Source organism: Bombina bombina, chromosome 5 (assembly GCF_027579735.1).
Source record: "Bombina bombina isolate aBomBom1 chromosome 5, aBomBom1.pri, whole genome shotgun sequence".
Classification (NCBI taxonomy): domain Eukaryota; kingdom Metazoa; phylum Chordata; class Amphibia; order Anura; family Bombinatoridae; genus Bombina; species Bombina bombina.
The window spans coordinates 1124987513-1125005548 of NC_069503.1; the positions used below are offsets into that span (position 1 = coordinate 1124987513).

The following is an 18036-nucleotide window of genomic DNA, read 5'->3' on the forward strand; positions in this document are numbered from 1 at the left end:
ATATACAACTTACTAACACATAGGGACTATAGATAAATATTTTAAAAGCTTTAAGGGCCGCTTATAAATTTATGGCTATAAAACAAACAAGTAATATATTTCCTAGAAATGTCCAGTGGCACAGATCCAGATTTAGGTAAGATTGCAGGGTACCCTCTGTCTACTGTTCTTTCCTCCAGAGGGTTTTTTGAGTTGTGGTCACTAGTGATGTCGCAAACCTAAAAATTTGGGTTCGCGAACGGCGAATGTGAACTCTCGCAAAAGTTTGCGAACCGGCGAACCCGGCGAACCGCCATTGACTTCAATGGGCAGGCGAATTTTAAAACCTACAGGGACTCTTTCTGGCCACAATAGTGATGGGAAAGTTGTTTCAAGGGTACTAACACCTGGACTGTGGCATGCCAGAGGGGGATCCATGGCAAAACTCCCACGGAAAATTACATAGTTGATGCAGAGTGTGGTTTTAATCCATAAAGGGCATAAATCACCTAACAATCCTAAATTGTTTGGAATAACGTTCTTTAAAACATCAGGTATGATGTTGTATCGATCAGGTAGTGTAAGGGTTACGCCTGCTTCACAGTGACAGACCAAACTTGCGCAGCGGGTACAACATCATCATCATCACGCCGTACGTCCATGTGTGTAATGCTGCCTGACTGAGACATATCCCTGTTATCTACATCCTCTGGCAATAATGGTTGCGCATCACTCATTTCTTCCAACTGATGATGTGTAAATAACTCCTCTGACAGATCAAGTGAAGCGGCTGTGGTGCTAGTGTTGGTGGTGGCAGCAGGCGGGCGAGTGCAAACTTGAGAGGTGCTGCCCGAAGATAAGCTGGAGGAGGATGGTGCGTCAAGATTCGGAGCGGAAGCTATAGAAGTTTGGGTGTCCTGTGTTAAAAAGTCAACTACATCCTCAGAACTTTTCGAGTTCATGGTACGTGGCCTCTGAACACTGAGCATTATTCTAGGGCCAAAGGGAATCACAGCACCACGACCACAACGGCACCTGCGGGGTGGCCTGCCTCTGCCTGTCATTTTTTTTTAAATGTACACTTACACTACTATTAAACAAGATATGAGTGGTGGCACTGGGCAAGTGGGCACAGTATACGCTGTGAGCCTGACACAAAAAAGCAGACTGATGTTTCACAGTCCAAAAAGTTTTTATTTTTTTAAATGTACACTTACAAAACTATTAAACAAGATATGAGTGGTGGCACTGGGCAAGTGGGCACAGTATACAATGTGATCCTGACACAAAAAAGCAGACTGATGTTTCACAGTCCAAAAAGTTTTTATTTTTTTAAATGTACACTTACACTACTATTAAACAAGATATGAGTGGTGGCACTGGGCAAGTGGGCACAGTATACGCTGTGAGCCTGACACAAAAAATCAGACTGATGTTTCACAGTCCAAAAAGTTTTTTTTGTTTTTAAATGTACACTTACACTACGATTAAACAAGATATGAGTGGTGGCACTGGGCAAGTGGGCACAGTATACACTGTGAGCCTGACACAAAAAAGCAGACTGATGTTTCACAGTCCAAAAAGTTTTTATTTTTTTAAATGTACACTTACACTACTATTAAACAAGATATGAGTGGTGGCACTGGGCAAGTGGGCCCAGTATAAGCTGTGAGCCTGACACAAAAAAAGCAGACTGATGTTTCACAGTCCAAAAAGGTTTTTTTAAAAAATGTACACTACTGTTACACCAGATACGAGTGGGGCCACTGGGCAAGTGGGCACAGTATACGCTGTGAGCCTGGCACACACGCTGGCAGGCAGGCAACTGCAATTAGATTACACTAGCAGACTGATGTTTCACAGTCAACAAAGTTTTTTTTTTTAATTTACACTACTGTTACAGCAGATATGAGTGGTGGCACTGGGCAAGTGTACCTGGCACACATGCTGACAGGCAGGCAACTGCAATTAGATTACACAAGCAGAGTGATGTTTCACAGTCAAAAAAGTTTTTTTTTTTTAATTTACACTACTTTTACAGCAGATATGAGTGGTGGCACTGGGCAAGTGGGCCTGGCACACACGCTGGCAGGCAGGCAACTGCAATTAGATTACGCTAGCAGACTGATGTTTCACAGTCAAAAAAGTTTTTTTTTTTTATTTACACTACTGTTACACCAGATATGAGTGGTGGCACTGGGCAAGTGGCTTGGCAGGCAGGCAACTGCAATTAGATTACACAGGAAAAAAAAAAAAAAAAATTATGTTCTAGCCCTAAAAAGGGCTTTTTGGGGTGCTGTCCTTACAGCAGAGATCAGATGAGTCTTTTAGGACTGTAGTGGACACTGAATACACTAGCCTAGCTATCAATTTCCCTATTAAATCACCAGCAGCTACACTGTCCCTCCTCTCACTAAGAATGCAGCTTCCAAATGAATCTAAAATGGTTGCTGTCCAGGAGGTAGGAGGGTCTGGGAGGGAGTGTCTGCTGCTGATTGGCTGGAATGTGTCTGCAGACTGTGAGATACAGGGTCAAAGTTTACTCAATGATGACGAATAGGGGGCGGATCGAACATCGCATATGTTCGTCCGCCGCAGTGAACGCGATCATGCTTTGTTCGCCGGCGAACTATTTGCGACATCACTAGTGGTCACCCCAAAGCATACATTTCTAATCTGAATTTTTCCTAGGGCCACAAGCAAATGGCAAATATTGTTGGTTTGGCTTTTTTCTCTGGGGCTACAAAAACTAGTCAGTTGGCCATCCTGCCTAAAATAAAATACTATATCTATGATGTATTAGTTTTTTATTATACAGATTAAAAGTTATGTTTTAGATTTCCATTTTTAAGTTATATCTTACAACACAGTGCCAGCTTACATTTCTATTTTTTCAGTATAGTAAGTTTATAGTCAGCACATGAACAGATTCAGAGCAGCCAGGGGAAGGGTTGCCAGGTGTCCAGTATTCAACCTGACAGTCCAGCTGCCCAGTAAAATCTTCACAAAAATACTTGACACTTAAATGGCCATTTGTTTTAAAATTCTGAATGTTAACCAAATGTAGAAGACTCCTATGCCTCAAAAAATTACAAATATGGAGAAAAAAAGGGAAGGCGTGAAGACAATTCTCTTCATTTGTGTTAAATATAAGCCACAGAGGTAAAAAATATTTATTTCTATGTAACTGGGTAACATGACTACTCAGTTGGGAAAAATATACATGGCAGGATGAAGAGGGGGCTAAGGTAAGCCCACCTACCATTGTGCCCTACCTACCATTGTGCTCCGACCCTAACTACAACTGTGCCTTGCTACAGACAGATTGTCCAGTATTTTTGTGGAAGATAGCTAGCAAACCTTGCTAGGGGTGGACTTGAGATGGTAGGACATTTATAGAGAAGGTAGTGCCATGGAAGAATGATTCTCCAAAACCAGAATTATCTTTTAAAATGTTGGACAGTTTGTGAGCTCTTCATTTGCCAATTGCCACCTGGTCCCATAGAATGAATGAATAAGAATGAATGAGAAGTTGCTGGGCTAAATGTTGTCTTTGTCTGACACCTGTCTATAAATAAAATCAGGTTGCATACTTTCAACAGTACCTGTATACTTTACACAAAGCGTACTCCATTGATGATTTTTTAACAAAGGTTTTTATTAAATAAATATACAAATAATCATAATAATAATTAAAAACTAAAGGAATCTGAAATTTGAAGATAGACATTGAAATAGAGGATTTGGTGAGACTGGACGCAGGTCCTAAAAAAATAAATATCTGATATTCTGTTGACAGAGTTGGTGATGATCTTCATGCCGTAGGTTAGTTAAATTTTTATTCAGTCTTCAGTTTAGTTTAATATCTAAACAGGCGTTTGGAACATATCTAGAAAATAGAAACATATAAAGCTTTAGTAATGAAAATAGGGATATGCTAAAAAAAAAGTCTATTATTTTGTTTTTCACATGTTTATTATTCTGTCTTAACACTTTGAGTGCTAAGCACTTTCCCACCTGGGTGCTAAAGTGATTTAAGGGTTTTAAAACATTTTTTTGTTTGTTTTTGTTTTGTTTCCGATCCCCTTACACCGTTAGAAAGGTTAGGTTATTACCTTTCCAACCGTGTGTCTTGGAGGTCCATAGCTGCTTAGATGCCTGAGATACAGGCTTCAGAATGCCCCCTTTCCCTATACTTTGTATTGTAAATTTTAAATAAAGTTGCGCAGTGACGTCATCATGTCATTGCGCTTTACGTCACCGCACAAAACGTGAAACCCCGGCGATGCCTGTCAGTATGCAGGCCCGATCACCGGGGTAGGAGTGGGTGGGAGCCCCCAGATCTCCCTCAAGGTGGGAGAGTGCTAGCGATGGCTCTGAGCTGTCGTTAGCACCAGAGTGGGAAACTCTGCGACGGCTCAGAGCCGTCATTAGCACTCAAGGGGTTAACAGGTGAAGAAAGAACAATGACAAGGGGCAGAGCAAAATGTCATAATTACAAACTGTTTACTGACTTATCTGACAGCATCACAGACCTGGTATGGTTAGGGGTTTTTTATATATTTTTTTGGTCATGATTTTTTGTGACTCTTATGAATTTTGAGATGGTAATGTTAGAAAATAAATATTATTTTATAAATTATTGTTTTCAATGTTATTAAAATAAAGCAAGGATGTTTACATTGCTGCAGAGAATGCTAAATAAAATACTTAGGGCTAGATTACAAGTGGAGCGCTAATTTATTGCACGCCTGCAAACGAACAAATTTGCACGTTTGCGGGAGTGCGATAATTGTTACTGCGAGTTCGCAGTAACAATTAGCACTCAGGAAATTAACCAAAGATCAGAGATCTGGTTAATTTTCTAAAGTGCCCAAAATGCCCTCAATATTAACACATAGATATATACAGTATCTAACAAAAGTGAGTACACCCCTCACATTTTTGTAAATATTTTACTGAAGAAATGACACTTTGCTACAATGTAAAGTAGTGAGTGTACAGCCTGTATAACAGTGTAAAGTAGTGAGTGTACAGCCTGTATAACAGTGTAAAGTAGTGAGTGTGCAGCCTGTATAACAGTGTAAAGTAGTGAGTGTGCAGCCTGTATAACAGTGTAAAGTAGTGAGTGTGCAGCCTGTATAACAGTGTAAAGTAGTGAGTGTACAGCCTGTATAACAGTGTAAAGTAGTGAGTGTACAGCCTGTATAACAGTGTAAAGTAGTGAGTGTACAGCCTGTATAACAGTGTAAAGTAGTGAGTGTACAGCCTGTATAACAGTGTAAAGTAGTGAGTGTACAGCCTGTATAACAGTGTAAATTTGCTGTCCCCTCAAAATAACTCAACACACAGCCATTAATGTCTAAACCGTTGACAACAAAAGTGAGTACACCCCTAAGTGGAAATGTCCAATTGCCTCAGCTGTTATTACTATTTCTTATTATCACGTGGTTTTAGTGATTTATGATTATGAGAATTAGTAATAACAGCTGAGGCAATTGGCTACGGCTTACGGACATGTTTGCATTAACACACATCAGTTGGTTCCAATAACACAAATTGGCTGTTTTTATTGCTCATATTTCCCACTTAACATAACGATGCACTTACAGGACATAGCAAAGTCCTATCAGATACACCTTACGACACAGTGATTCCCATCGTGAGCAGTATCATATATGCTGAATAGGTTGAGTGAGCCTCTAGTATGAGGGATGTTAATAATGTCAATAATATTTAATTGACTACTGCTTACTGTCACGCATTGTATTTACGCACGGAAAGTACAAGTTTATTACACACGTAGGCTGTGTTTACTGCTTCTTTATCCATTTTAGCATTGCTACTGTAAGGTCTTAATAATGAAGATAAGCTAGTAATTATGTGGTGGATTATGACAATCTGACGGGTGCATGTTACCCTGGGTTACGCTCAACGGCATTTTAACACATATCACTTTGCTTTTTAGTCTGTCCCTGGTGGGATGCCATCACTGACCGTTGGCGCATGCGCATTTGCGCCATTGGAACGCCTGCATGCATTCTCACTTAGGATTGTCACTGCACGGTGTGGGGTATAAATATGGGGTAAGTCTATAACATGGAACATGTTTTTATGGTTTGAGGAAGGGGTTAAACTGCCCGAAACGTCACTAATAAAGAAATGTATTGCATCAATACTGGTGAGTGCCTTTCTATTGAATTGACTGTATTTGGATGTTAAAGAGCACCCTGGAAGCTGCTATCAAGTTGGGAGTGCTGGTCTGTAGTTTAAAGATTATATATATATTCCACTGAACCAATGCATTCACAGTCCTGTGAGTGCATTTGTTCAGTGGAATATTTGATTTGCATCTTTGCAATCAGGCAGATGGCTATTGGGGGGTAGTGCTGCAGATTGAACATTATATATATATATATATATATATATATATATATATATATATATATATATATATATATATATATATATCCAAAGGAAAAAGACAAATGGCTCCAGCACTGTTTCATAAAAGTGGAAAAACCTTTATTGAGGCGTCATCATGAAAAAACAGCAACGTTTCGGGTAACACAGACCCTTAATCATGCTATGGATTGCTATGCAACACAGCTTTAAATAGGCTGAATATCTTAATTGCAAACATATTAACTCCATAAGAGCCAAACATTGTTAACCAAATGTAAATGTTTCTACTGCCATCTACAGGATAAATTCATGTATTACTCATAGTAAACATTTAAACAACATTTTTTCTTCATAGTTAGAAAATGTTAAGCACATAGGTAGAGTTAAACACATGAGCCGTGATGCATATTTCGATCATGAGATCCAAAATTTAAAATATTTATATAAATGTTAAAAACTATAATTTATAAAAACAAATGGAGATCATAATCTCTGTTCAGACCTACGGGATGCAGAGTTTTAAGATGTTGAATCCATCATACCTCTCTCTTTTTTTTAATTCCAATTCCCTATTACCTCCTCTCCTAAGTTTTGGAATATGGTTGATTATTTGGAACCTGAGTTGACTGACAGTGTGTCTCATTTCTAAAAAATGGGAAGAGACTGGGAGTGTTCTATCTTGGCATCTAATTGAGGATTTATGTCCACTAATCCTATCTCTGATGGGGCGTGTCGTTTCCCCTACATAGCCCCTCCCACAAAGGCATTTTAATAGGTAAACCACAAAATCTATATCACAAGTGTAATAACCATTAATTTCCAGAATTTTTCTATCATTAGTTTGTGCTATGTGTTTACCTTTTATCATTGCATTACATTGTGCACAATGAAGACAGGGGTATGAACCTTTCTTAGGAGTTGTAAGATAGGTGATTCTGTTGGTGTTAGTGCCACCTATGTCAGCCTTAACTAAAGTGTCCCTAATGTTTTAACTCTTCTATAGGAGTGCATGGGGGGAACTTTAAATTCAGGTATATGAGGGTTAAACTTTCCTAAAAGAAACCAGTGTTTCTTTATAATATTTGCAATATGATCACTGTGTGTATTAAACTCAGAAGAGAAGATGACACGTTAAGTGTCTTTCTTTACCTTTACCTTAGTATCATGTAAAACTTCATTTTTACACCTAGTGCTCATACATGGGGGATATCCTCTTTCAATAAATTTGTCAGCCATTTCCTCAAGTCTAGTGCCTTGCATATCCTTGTCTTGCACATTTCTGATGGTTCTGATAAATTGGCTTTTGGGGATAGAAGAGAAAACTTTCTTAGGATGGTAGCTGTTATACTGAAGTAATGTATTGCGATCAGTAGGCTTAACATACAAATCCGTTATAAGAATTGTATCTTTTTTATATATAACTGTGTCAAGGTAATTAACAGAAGTGTAAGAGAAATTGAATGTGAATCTCAAACGGTCAGTACATTTGTTAAGGTCCTCCAAAAAATCTATTAAAGATGTATAGGGCCCCTCCAGACGCCAAACACATCATCGATATAGCGCAGCCATAGCCTGCATTTTGTTTTAAAGTCTTGGTTGGTATAAACATTCCTTTGCTCAAACTGACTAACGAAAATGTTGGCGTATGAAGGGGCCATATTTGAACCCATAGCGATTCCTCGTTTTTGCAGATAAAAAGTATCTTGAAAGAATAAATAATTGAGATATAAAAGTATATTAAGTAATTCTTCAATAAAATTACTTTGTTGTAAAGAAAAGTTTGTTTCTTGTTTAATTGATTCAAGAACAGCTTGAATGCCTGCCTCATGAGGAATACATGTGTAAAGGCTCACAACATCTAATGAAAAGAGGATATCATTCCCCACATCTGAAATGCAAGAAAGTTTTTCTAATAAATCACCTGTATCTTTCAGGAAAGAAACTTGTTTGGACGCAATAGGGTTGAGAATTTTATCTACAAATATGGCAATGTGTGAGAATACAGAGTCTGTACTAGCGACAATTGGTCTACCTGGGGGGTATTGTGATTTTTGTGAAGTTTAGGTAGTGTATAAAAGACAGGGGTGATAGGGTCAGATTTAATTAAGAACTTTGCAAGATCTTTTGAAATAATGTCATTCTTTAAAGCAGTATCCACCACAATTTTTATTTATTTCTTAATCTCCATTAACGGATCACCATCTAAAATCTGATAGATACCACCATCAGATAGATGACCTAATATTAATTGTACATAATACTCAGTGTCTAATACAACAGTGGCCCCATCCTTGTCTGCATTTTTAATGATACTGTTTTTATTTTTAGCCAAATCTTTAAGTGCCTGTCTTTCACCATAGGTAATATTACTTTTTTTTTTTATCTTCTTTTGAGACAACAAATTCTTAACATCATTCTGAACAAATTTTATGAATGTCTCAACACCTGGGTTAATAGAACTTGGAACAAAATTAGATTTTAATTTTAATTTAAGAGACTTTAAATTAAACTTTGCATTGTCAATATCAGTAGATATACTATCAACCATACCATCATTTTCATTGCCAAAATGTGCTTTTAATTTTAAGGAACGAAAAAACCTATACAGATCTTTTTCAACAGTGAATTCATTCACAAAACCTGTGGGACAAAAAGATAATCCCTTACATAATACAGAATATTCATCCGGGGTTAGTATATGTTTAGAAATATTAATGACCACATTACTATTATCATTACGGTTTAATATATCAGGGTTAGTAGTATCCATTTGTGTCAAATCAATCGAGGTTTGTGCAAACAGTTCATAGGGTTTAGATCAGGGAGGCTTTGTGAGTACCTTGGATTTAATTAGTTACTTTTTTCTTTCCCTTTTGAGGTTGCTTGTTCCTTGCACTGCTCCGCTGTGAATGAGTGTCTCCACTGGGACCGGTGTTTCTTTCATCCCCTCCGGTATCGTTTTCTGTGCCGGAACTGAAAAAATCTTCAGTTGAGCTGGAGGGTGAATTTCCCATTGCGGCTGCCTTCAGAGCATGTCTAGCTCCCCTCCACGCTCCACCATCTCTGCCCTGTCGCTCCACATGACGTCATGGCTGCGACCATCATGTGACCACCTGTAGACTTGATCATGCTGGTAATCTTCTTCATCTCTGGTAAATTTTTGTCTTTTGATTTCTTTAATTATTTCTGATAATCATCCAGAAGCTTGTTAACCTCTAGTTTGATATTCTGTAAATCTTCCATGGAGAAATGGGTATTTAGAACTTGTTCACATTCAGTGACCAGGACTTTTTGCTTATCCATTTCTTCCTGCAAGCATTCAACTGTCCAGACAATAATGTCAAAAGAACATTTATTCAAAATGCATTCAAATCTCTTCCGGTACTTTTTGTTATTGGCCATAATTGTAGGTCTTAATTTAATTCTCAATCCTCTTGGGATCCGCCTTACCCTGTAATATTCAGCCAGGGTGGTGCTGTGTAGCTCATAGGACAACAGTTTCTTGCGTGCTTTTTCCCAATTCTTTGACATATTAGTATTTGCTGTGTCTCTTAGGAATTCCCTTGAGCCTCTTGCAAGGGCTGTGATCCTAGAGGCATCCACATCTGTGTATGAAAAAACATCCAAACCTTCATTTGGCACCTCCATTATACATATACTATGCTCGAGACCTCCACACGAAAATGGTACACAAAACAAGCAATAGGTCCAGCACAAGTCAGCAGTTCATATATAAATAGCAGAGTGCATGGCAGCCAGAGGGTCCTGCTCACCTCCAATTTGTAAATCCAAAGGAAAAAGACAAATGGCTCCAGCACTGTTTTTCCACTTTTATGAAACAGTGCTGGAGCCATTTGTCTTTTCTTTTGGATTTACATATTGGAGGTGAGCAGGACCTTTCCTTTTTTACCAGAGATGAAGAAGATTACCAGCATGATCGAGTCTACAGGTGGTCACATGATGGTCGCAGCTGTGACGTCATGTGGAAGCTACAGGGCAGAGGTGGTGGAGCGTGGAGGGGAGCTAGACATGCTCTGAAGGCAGCTGCAATGGGAAATTCACCCTCCAGCTCATCTGAAGAGTTTTTCAGTTCAGGCACAGAAAACGATACCGGAGGAGAGGAAAGAAACACCGGGCCCAGTGGAGACACTCGTTCACAGTGGAGCAGTGCAAGGAACAAGCAACCGCAAAGGGGAAAGAAAAAAGTAACTAATTAAATCCAAGGTACTCACAAAGCCTCCCTGATCTAAACCCTATGAACTGTTTGCACAAAACTCGGTTGATTCGACACAAATGGATATTACTAACCCTGATATATTAAACCGTAATGATAATAGTAATGTGGTCATTAATATTTCTAAACATATACTAACCCAGGATGAATATTCTGTATTATGTAAGGGATTATCTTTTTGTCCCACAGGTTTTGTGAATGAATTCACTGTTGAAAAAGATCTGTATAGGTTTTTTTGTTCCTTAAACTGAAAGGCACATTTTGGCAATGAAAATGATGGTATGGTTGATAGTATATCTACTGATAAATATAATTTTGTTCCAAGTTCTATTAACCCAGGTGTTGAGACATTCATAAAATTTGTTCAGAATGATGTTAAGGATTTGTTGTCTCAAAAGAAGATCAAACAAAAAAGTAATATTACCTATGGTGAAAGACAGGAACTTAAAGATTTGGCTAAAAATAAAAACATTAGCATTAAAAATGCAGACAAGGGTGGGGCCACTGTTGTATTAGACACTGAGTATTATGTACAAGAAATATTAGGTCAGCTATCTGATGGTGGTATCTATCAAATTTTAGATGGTGATCCGTTAATGGAGATTAAAAAAGAAATAAAAATTGTGGTGGATACCGCTTTAAAGAATGACATTATTTCAAAAGATCTTGCAAAGTTCTTAATTAAAACTGACCCTATTACTCCTGTCTTTTATACACTACCTAAACGTCACAAAAATCACAATACCTCCCAGGTAGAACAATTGTCGCTAGTACAGACTCTGTATTCTCACACATTGCCATATTTGTAGATAAAATTCTCAACCCTATTGCGTCCAAACAAGTTTCTTTCCTGAAAGATACAGGTGATTTATTAGAAAAACTTTCTTGCATTTCAGATGTGGGGAATGATATCCTCTTTTCATTAGATGTTGTGAGCCTTTACACATGTATTCCTCATGAGGCAGGCATTCAAGCTGTCCTTGAATCAATTAAACAAGAAACAAACTTTTCTTTGCAACAAATTAATTTTATTGAAGATTTACTTAATATACTTATATATTACTTAATATACTTATATTTACTTAATATACTTATATACTTTAATTATTTCCTCTTTCAAGATACTTTTTATTTGCATAAACGAGGAACCGCTATGGGTTCAAATATGGCCCCTTCATACGCCAACATTTTCGTTAGTCAGTTTGAGCAAAGGAATGTTTATACCAACCAAGACTTTAAAACAAAATGCAGGCTATGGCTGCGCTATATCGATGATGTGTTTGGCGTATGGAGGAGCCCTATAACATCTTTAATAGATTTTGTGGAGGACCTTAACAAATGTACTGACAGTTTGAGATTCACATTCAATTTCTCTTACACTTTTGTTAATTAAGTTGACACAGTTATATATAAAAAAGATACAATTCTTATAACGGATTTGTATGTTAAGCCTACTGATCGCAATACATTACTTCAGTATAACAGCTACCATCCTAAGAAAGTTTTCTCTTCTATCCCCAAAAGCCAATTTATCAGAACCATCAGATTTTGTGGTTTACCTTTTAAAATGCCCTTGTGGGAGGGGCTATATAGGGGAGGCGACACGCCCCATCAGAGATAGGATTAGTGGACATAAATCCTCAATTAGATGCCAAGATAGAACACTCCCAGTCTCTTCCCATTTTTTAGAAATGGGACACACTGTCAGTCAACTCAGGTTCCAAATAATCGACCATATTCCAAAACTTAGGAGGAGGTAATAGGGAATTGGAATTAAAAAAGAGAGAGGTATGGTGGATTCAACATCTTAAAACTCTGCATCCTGTAGGTCTGAACAGAGATTATGATCTCCATTTGTTTTTATAAATTATAGTTTTTAACATTTATATAAATGTTTTAAATTTTGAATCTCATGATCGAAATATGCATCACGGCTCATGTGTTTAACTTTACCTATGTGCTTAACATTTTCTAACTATGTAGAAAAAATGTTGTTTAAATGTTCACTATGAGTAATACATGAATTTATCCTGTAGATGGCAGTAGAAACATTTACATTTGGTTAACAATGTTTGGCTCGTATGGAGTTAATATGTTTGCAATTAAGATATTCAGCCTATTTAAAGCTGTGTTACATAGCAATCCATAGCATGATTAAGGGTCTGTGTTACCCGAAACGTTGCTGTTTTTTCATGAGGTCACCTCAATAAAGGTTTTTCCACTTTTATGAAACAGTGCTGGAGCCATTTGTCTTTTTCATTTGGATTTACATATTGGAGCTGAGCAGGACCCTCTGGCTGCAGTGCACTCTGCTATTTATATATGAACTGCTGGACATATTGCATGTTATATATATATATATACAGGGAGTGCAGAATTATTAGGCAAGTTGTATTTTTGAGGATTAATTTTATTATTGAACAACAACCATGTTCTCAATGAACCCAAAAAACTCATTAATATCAAAGCTGAATATTTTTGGAAGTAGTTTTTAGTTTGTTTTTAGTTTTAGCTATTTTAGGGGGATATCTGTGTGTGCAGGTGACTATTACTGTGCATAATTATTAGGCAACTTAACAAAAAACAAATATATACCCATTTCAATTATTTATTTTTACCAGTGAAACCAATATAACATCTCAACATTCACAAATATACATTTCTGACATTCAAAAACAAAACAAAAACAAATCAGTGACCAATATAGCCACCTTTCTTTGCAAGGACACTCAAAAGCCTGCCATCCATGGATTCTGTCAGTGTTTTGATCTGTTCACCATCAACATTGCGTGCAGCAGCAACTACAGCCTCCCAGACACTGTTCAGAGAGGTGTACTGTTTTCCCTCCTTGTAAATCTCACATTTGATGATGGACCACAGGTTCTCAATGGGGTTCAGATCAGGTGAACAAGGAGGCCATGTCATTAGATTTTCTTCTTTTATACCCTTTCTTGCCAGCCACGCTGTGGAGTACTTGGACGCGTGTGATGGAGCATTGTCCTGCATGAAAATCATGTTTTTCTTGAAGGATGCAGACTTCTTCCTGTACCACTGCTTGAAGAAGGTGTCTTCCAGAAACTGGCAGTAGGACTGGGAGTTGAGCTTGACTCCATCCTCAACCCGAAAAGGCCCCACAAGCTCATCTTTGATGATACCAGCCCAAACCAGTACTCCACCTCCACCTTGCTGGCGTCTGAGTCGGACTGGAGCTCTCTGCCCTTTACCAATCCAGCCACGGGTCCATCCATCTGGCCCATCAAGACTCACTCTCATTTCATCAGTCCATAAAAACTTAGAAAAATCAGTCTTGAGATATTTCTTGGCCCAGTCTTGACGTTTCAGCTTGTGTGTCTTGTTCAGTGGTGGTCATCTTTCAGCCTTTCTTACCTTGGCCATGTCTCTGAGTATTGCACACCTTGTGCTTTTGGGCACTCCAGTGATGTTGCAGCTCTGAAATATGGCCAAACTGGTGGCAAGTGGCATCTTGGCAGCTGCACGCTTGACTTTTCTCAGTTCATGGGCAGTTATTTTGCGCCTTGGTTTTTCCACACGCTTCTTGCGACCCTGTTGACTATTTTGAATGAAACGCTTGATTGTTCGATGATCACGCTTCAGAAGCTTTGCAATTTTAAGAGTGCTGCATCCCTCTGCAAGATATCTCACTATTTTTGACTTTTCTGAGCCTGTCAAGTCCTTCTTTTGACCCATTTTGCCAAAGGAAAGGAAGTTGCCTAATAATTATGCACACCTGATATAGGGTGTTGATGTCATTAGACCACACCCCTTCTCATTACAGAGATGCACATCACCTAATATGCTTAATTGGTAGTAGGCTTTCGAGCCTATACAGCTTGGAGTAAGACAACATGCATAAAGAGGATGATGTGGTCAAAATACTCATTTGCCTAATAATTCTGCACTCCCTGTATATATATATATATATATATATATATATATAATATATATATTTAATATTACAATAGTTATGGAGAGTTTCACCTTATAATTCACAAAAAAATATAAATGATATATGCAAGAGACTTCTGTCTCAAACTAACCTATAGAGAGGTAATGGTGCAGACCCCTTAGAGAGAAATGTATTAATACAATTAAAAGGGAGAGAATTACCTCTCTTTTTACACAGAAAGGAAATACAGCACTGTATTATTGATTATAATGCTTATTACTTTATTGATTCATTCAATGTATCCCTTTAATGACCTCACCGAGTTCATTGTGAAAAATAGCCAAAAACCCAAACATACTGAAATTTGAAACAACTTCATACATATGGCTCTAAAAATGCATAGCTGTAATCAGAACCTACTGAATGAAAAGTTAACTGATGTCACACTAGATTTAATGGACATGATGGTAAAAAGTAATGAAAAAAAGGCTAAAGAAATTGAAGGTAGAGATAGAGGAAGTTCTTGTAGTTGTAAACAAATTTGAGGCGGATTCTAACTTTAATAAATTAAATGATGAGACAAAGAACAATGTGTCAAGATTACAATCAGAAATAAAAACTAGAAAATGCCGCAAGTTGCATAGAGACCAGGAAGACTATAGACAATTTTTTTTTATGTCTATAGGACCCAAAGGGGCTCCTATGACTCAGGCACAGATGCCTCTGATATAGAGGGGAAAGGACAGGGTGCACATGCAACATCAAATTTTCAGAGGGGAAACACAGGAGATGGAGGAGAAGGGGAGGTAGAAAAAGAAGAATAGATAAAAGGTTCTTCTACAGAAGAGAGAAGGTGTCAAACGAGACAACAGAGGGGGAGAAGGGATTATTACCAAGAGGACAGATTTATGAACAGGGGGAGAGCACAGAGAAGGTATTGAAGGGGATACTAGGTGATTTGGGGGGGGGGGGATTACAAGTAGTTAACCTGTTTTCCTTTTGTTTGAATCTTGCCCATATAAGCATGTTAAAGAAAAGTTTATCTTTCTGTCCTGCTAACAAACTAGATACATTTGAAATCACAAAAGACTTGCAATTGTTTGCAAGGAAATTGGTTATGGCACAAATAACAAAAAAAAGGTGCCAGCTGTGAATCTTTTTGTACAGGCAATAGAGAAAGAATTTGAAAATCTAACAGCAGAAGCTGGCACTGGTCAAAATTTTACATGGAAAGAGAGACAGGCTCTAAAAGAAATAATGCAGGCAAACATAGTAGTGAAGTCTGCCGACAAGGGTGGAAACCTGGTCCTTATGGATGAGAAAAATGATGTCCTTGAGGTTAAAAAGCAACTAGGAGTTCAGGAACAATATAAACATTTAACAAATAATCCAATAAAAAGATAGTCTGAGCTCTTTAAATTGCTGAATGAGGCAAAGAGGGAAGGATTTTCCAAAGATGCCTGTTTTTTATACCATTCCCAAAATTTACAAAAATATGTGTAATCCACCGGGGAGACCAATCATCTCAGGAATAGGGAGCATCACATAAAATGTATGTAGATGTAATTTTAATACCTTTTCTCTCCAACCTCCCCTCTTATGTTAAATATACTGGAGATCTCCTTAAAAAAATGGATGGCATCACAGTATCAATAACACTATACTGGTCTCTCTGGATGTGGAGAGCCTTTATTCCTCCATACCAAATCCAGTAGGTCTAAAAGCAATTGAGTCTTTTTTTAAAAACGAGAGGATATAAGTTTGACAAGCATACTAACTTTGTCTTAACCCTCTTGAGATTTATTTTGGAAAATAATATATTTACCTTTGATGAAAGGACATACAGGCAAGTGAGGGGAACAGCAATGGGGGCATTGTGCGCCCCAACATATGCCTGCTTGCACCTAGGGGCTTGGGAAATGTGTGATGTTTTTGAGAAACATCAATAGACCTTCGATAAATTTGTCCTACTTTGGATGATATGTGGACGATATCTTGTTGTTATAGAACGGCTCCCAAGATGACTTAAGGATGTTCATTGAGGATTATAACAGGAATGACAGACATATCTTTGGACATAAAAATAAAGAAGGAAGGAAGGCTTTTAGTAACCGAGAATTATAGAAAGTCCAATGCAACCAACAGCATCCTAGAGGCAAGTAGTGCACATCCAGCTAAATTGATAAAAGGTATTCCGATTGGGCAGTTCCTTAGGTTACAAAGGAATTGTTCTTCCCTTAATAAGTTTAAGGATCATGCTATACAAATGAAGGATAGGTTCAAGAAAAGAGGATATTCTAACAAGTGCATTAATAAGGCATATTTATGGGTTGTGGTGAAATAGAATATATAATAAGATTCTTTTTTTACTGTGATTCCACAGGGGTGGTTTATTTGTTACATTGTAACTGTCCATATTTTTATGTAGGCAAAACAAAGAGAATTCTTAAAGACGGAATTCAGGAACACAGGTATGACATTTTCAATAGAGACAATATTGTCGCTAGACATTTTGCAGAATATCATAATAATGACCCTGTATCCTTGAAATTCATGGGCATAGACAAAGGTGACGAACATAACAGAGGGGGGAATGTTGACAAAGGAGGCTAGATGGATATATAAATTTTAAAAACAAAATATCCATCAGGCCTAAATTAAAAAAGTGACTATGCCTGTTTTCTGTAAATATCCTTTATAAACACTTGAACCAAAAGTGGAAGCCTATATTATACTTCTTGAGGTAAACTAAAATGAGCATAGGAAATCCCTATACAAATGTGTCTAGCAAAAAGGTATTTGGACACTTAGAAAAAATTAGTATTTTTGTGTCATATTAGAGACATTGAGTATAACACATCTGAGAATGTACCATAAAGTCAGAAATCCAAGATAGGGGTATGGAGATTAGTGATGTTGCGAACCTAAAATTTTGCGTTCGTGAATGGTGGACGCGAACTTCAGCAACTGTTTGCGAACAGGCGAACCGGGCGAACCGCCATAGACTTCAATAGGCAGGCGAATTTGAAAACCCACAGGGACTCTTTCTGGCCACAATAGTGATGGAAAAGTTGTTTCAAGGGTACTAACACCTGGACTGTGGCATGCCGGAGGGGGATCCATGGCAAAACTCCCATGGAAAATTACATAGTTGATGCAGAGTCTGGTTTTAATCCATAAAGGGCATAAATCACCTAACATTCCTAAATTGTTTGGAATAACGTGCTTTAAAACATCAGGTATGATGTTGTATCGATCAGGTAGTGTAAGGGTTATGCCCACTTCACAGTGACAGACCAAACTCCCCGTTTAAAGGGACAGTCTACACCAGAATTTTTATTGTTTTAAAAGATAGATAATCCCTTTATTACCCATTTCCCAGTTTTGCATAACTAACACATTTATAATAATATACTTTTAACCTCTGTGATTATCTTGTATCTAAGCCTCTGCAAACTGCCCCTTTTTTCAGTTCTTTTGACAGACTTGCAGTCTAGCCAATCAGTGCCTG

The 18036-nt window shown here is 37.8% G+C and overlaps 1 protein-coding gene across 1 annotated transcript in view; it reads right to left on the reverse strand.

Annotated features, from left to right (window-relative positions):
• Positions 1 to 3616: 3616 nt before the first annotated feature.
• The window catches only part of LOC128661174 (integumentary mucin A.1-like), a 95065-nt gene continuing 80645 nt past the window's right edge, over positions 3617 to 18036 (reverse strand). The window contains exon 5 of the mRNA XM_053715406.1: positions 3617 to 3868. Coding sequence (XP_053571381.1) covers positions 3846 to 3868 — 23 coding nt within the window. The 3' untranslated portion in view covers positions 3617 to 3845. The remainder of the gene's footprint in view (positions 3869 to 18036) is intronic.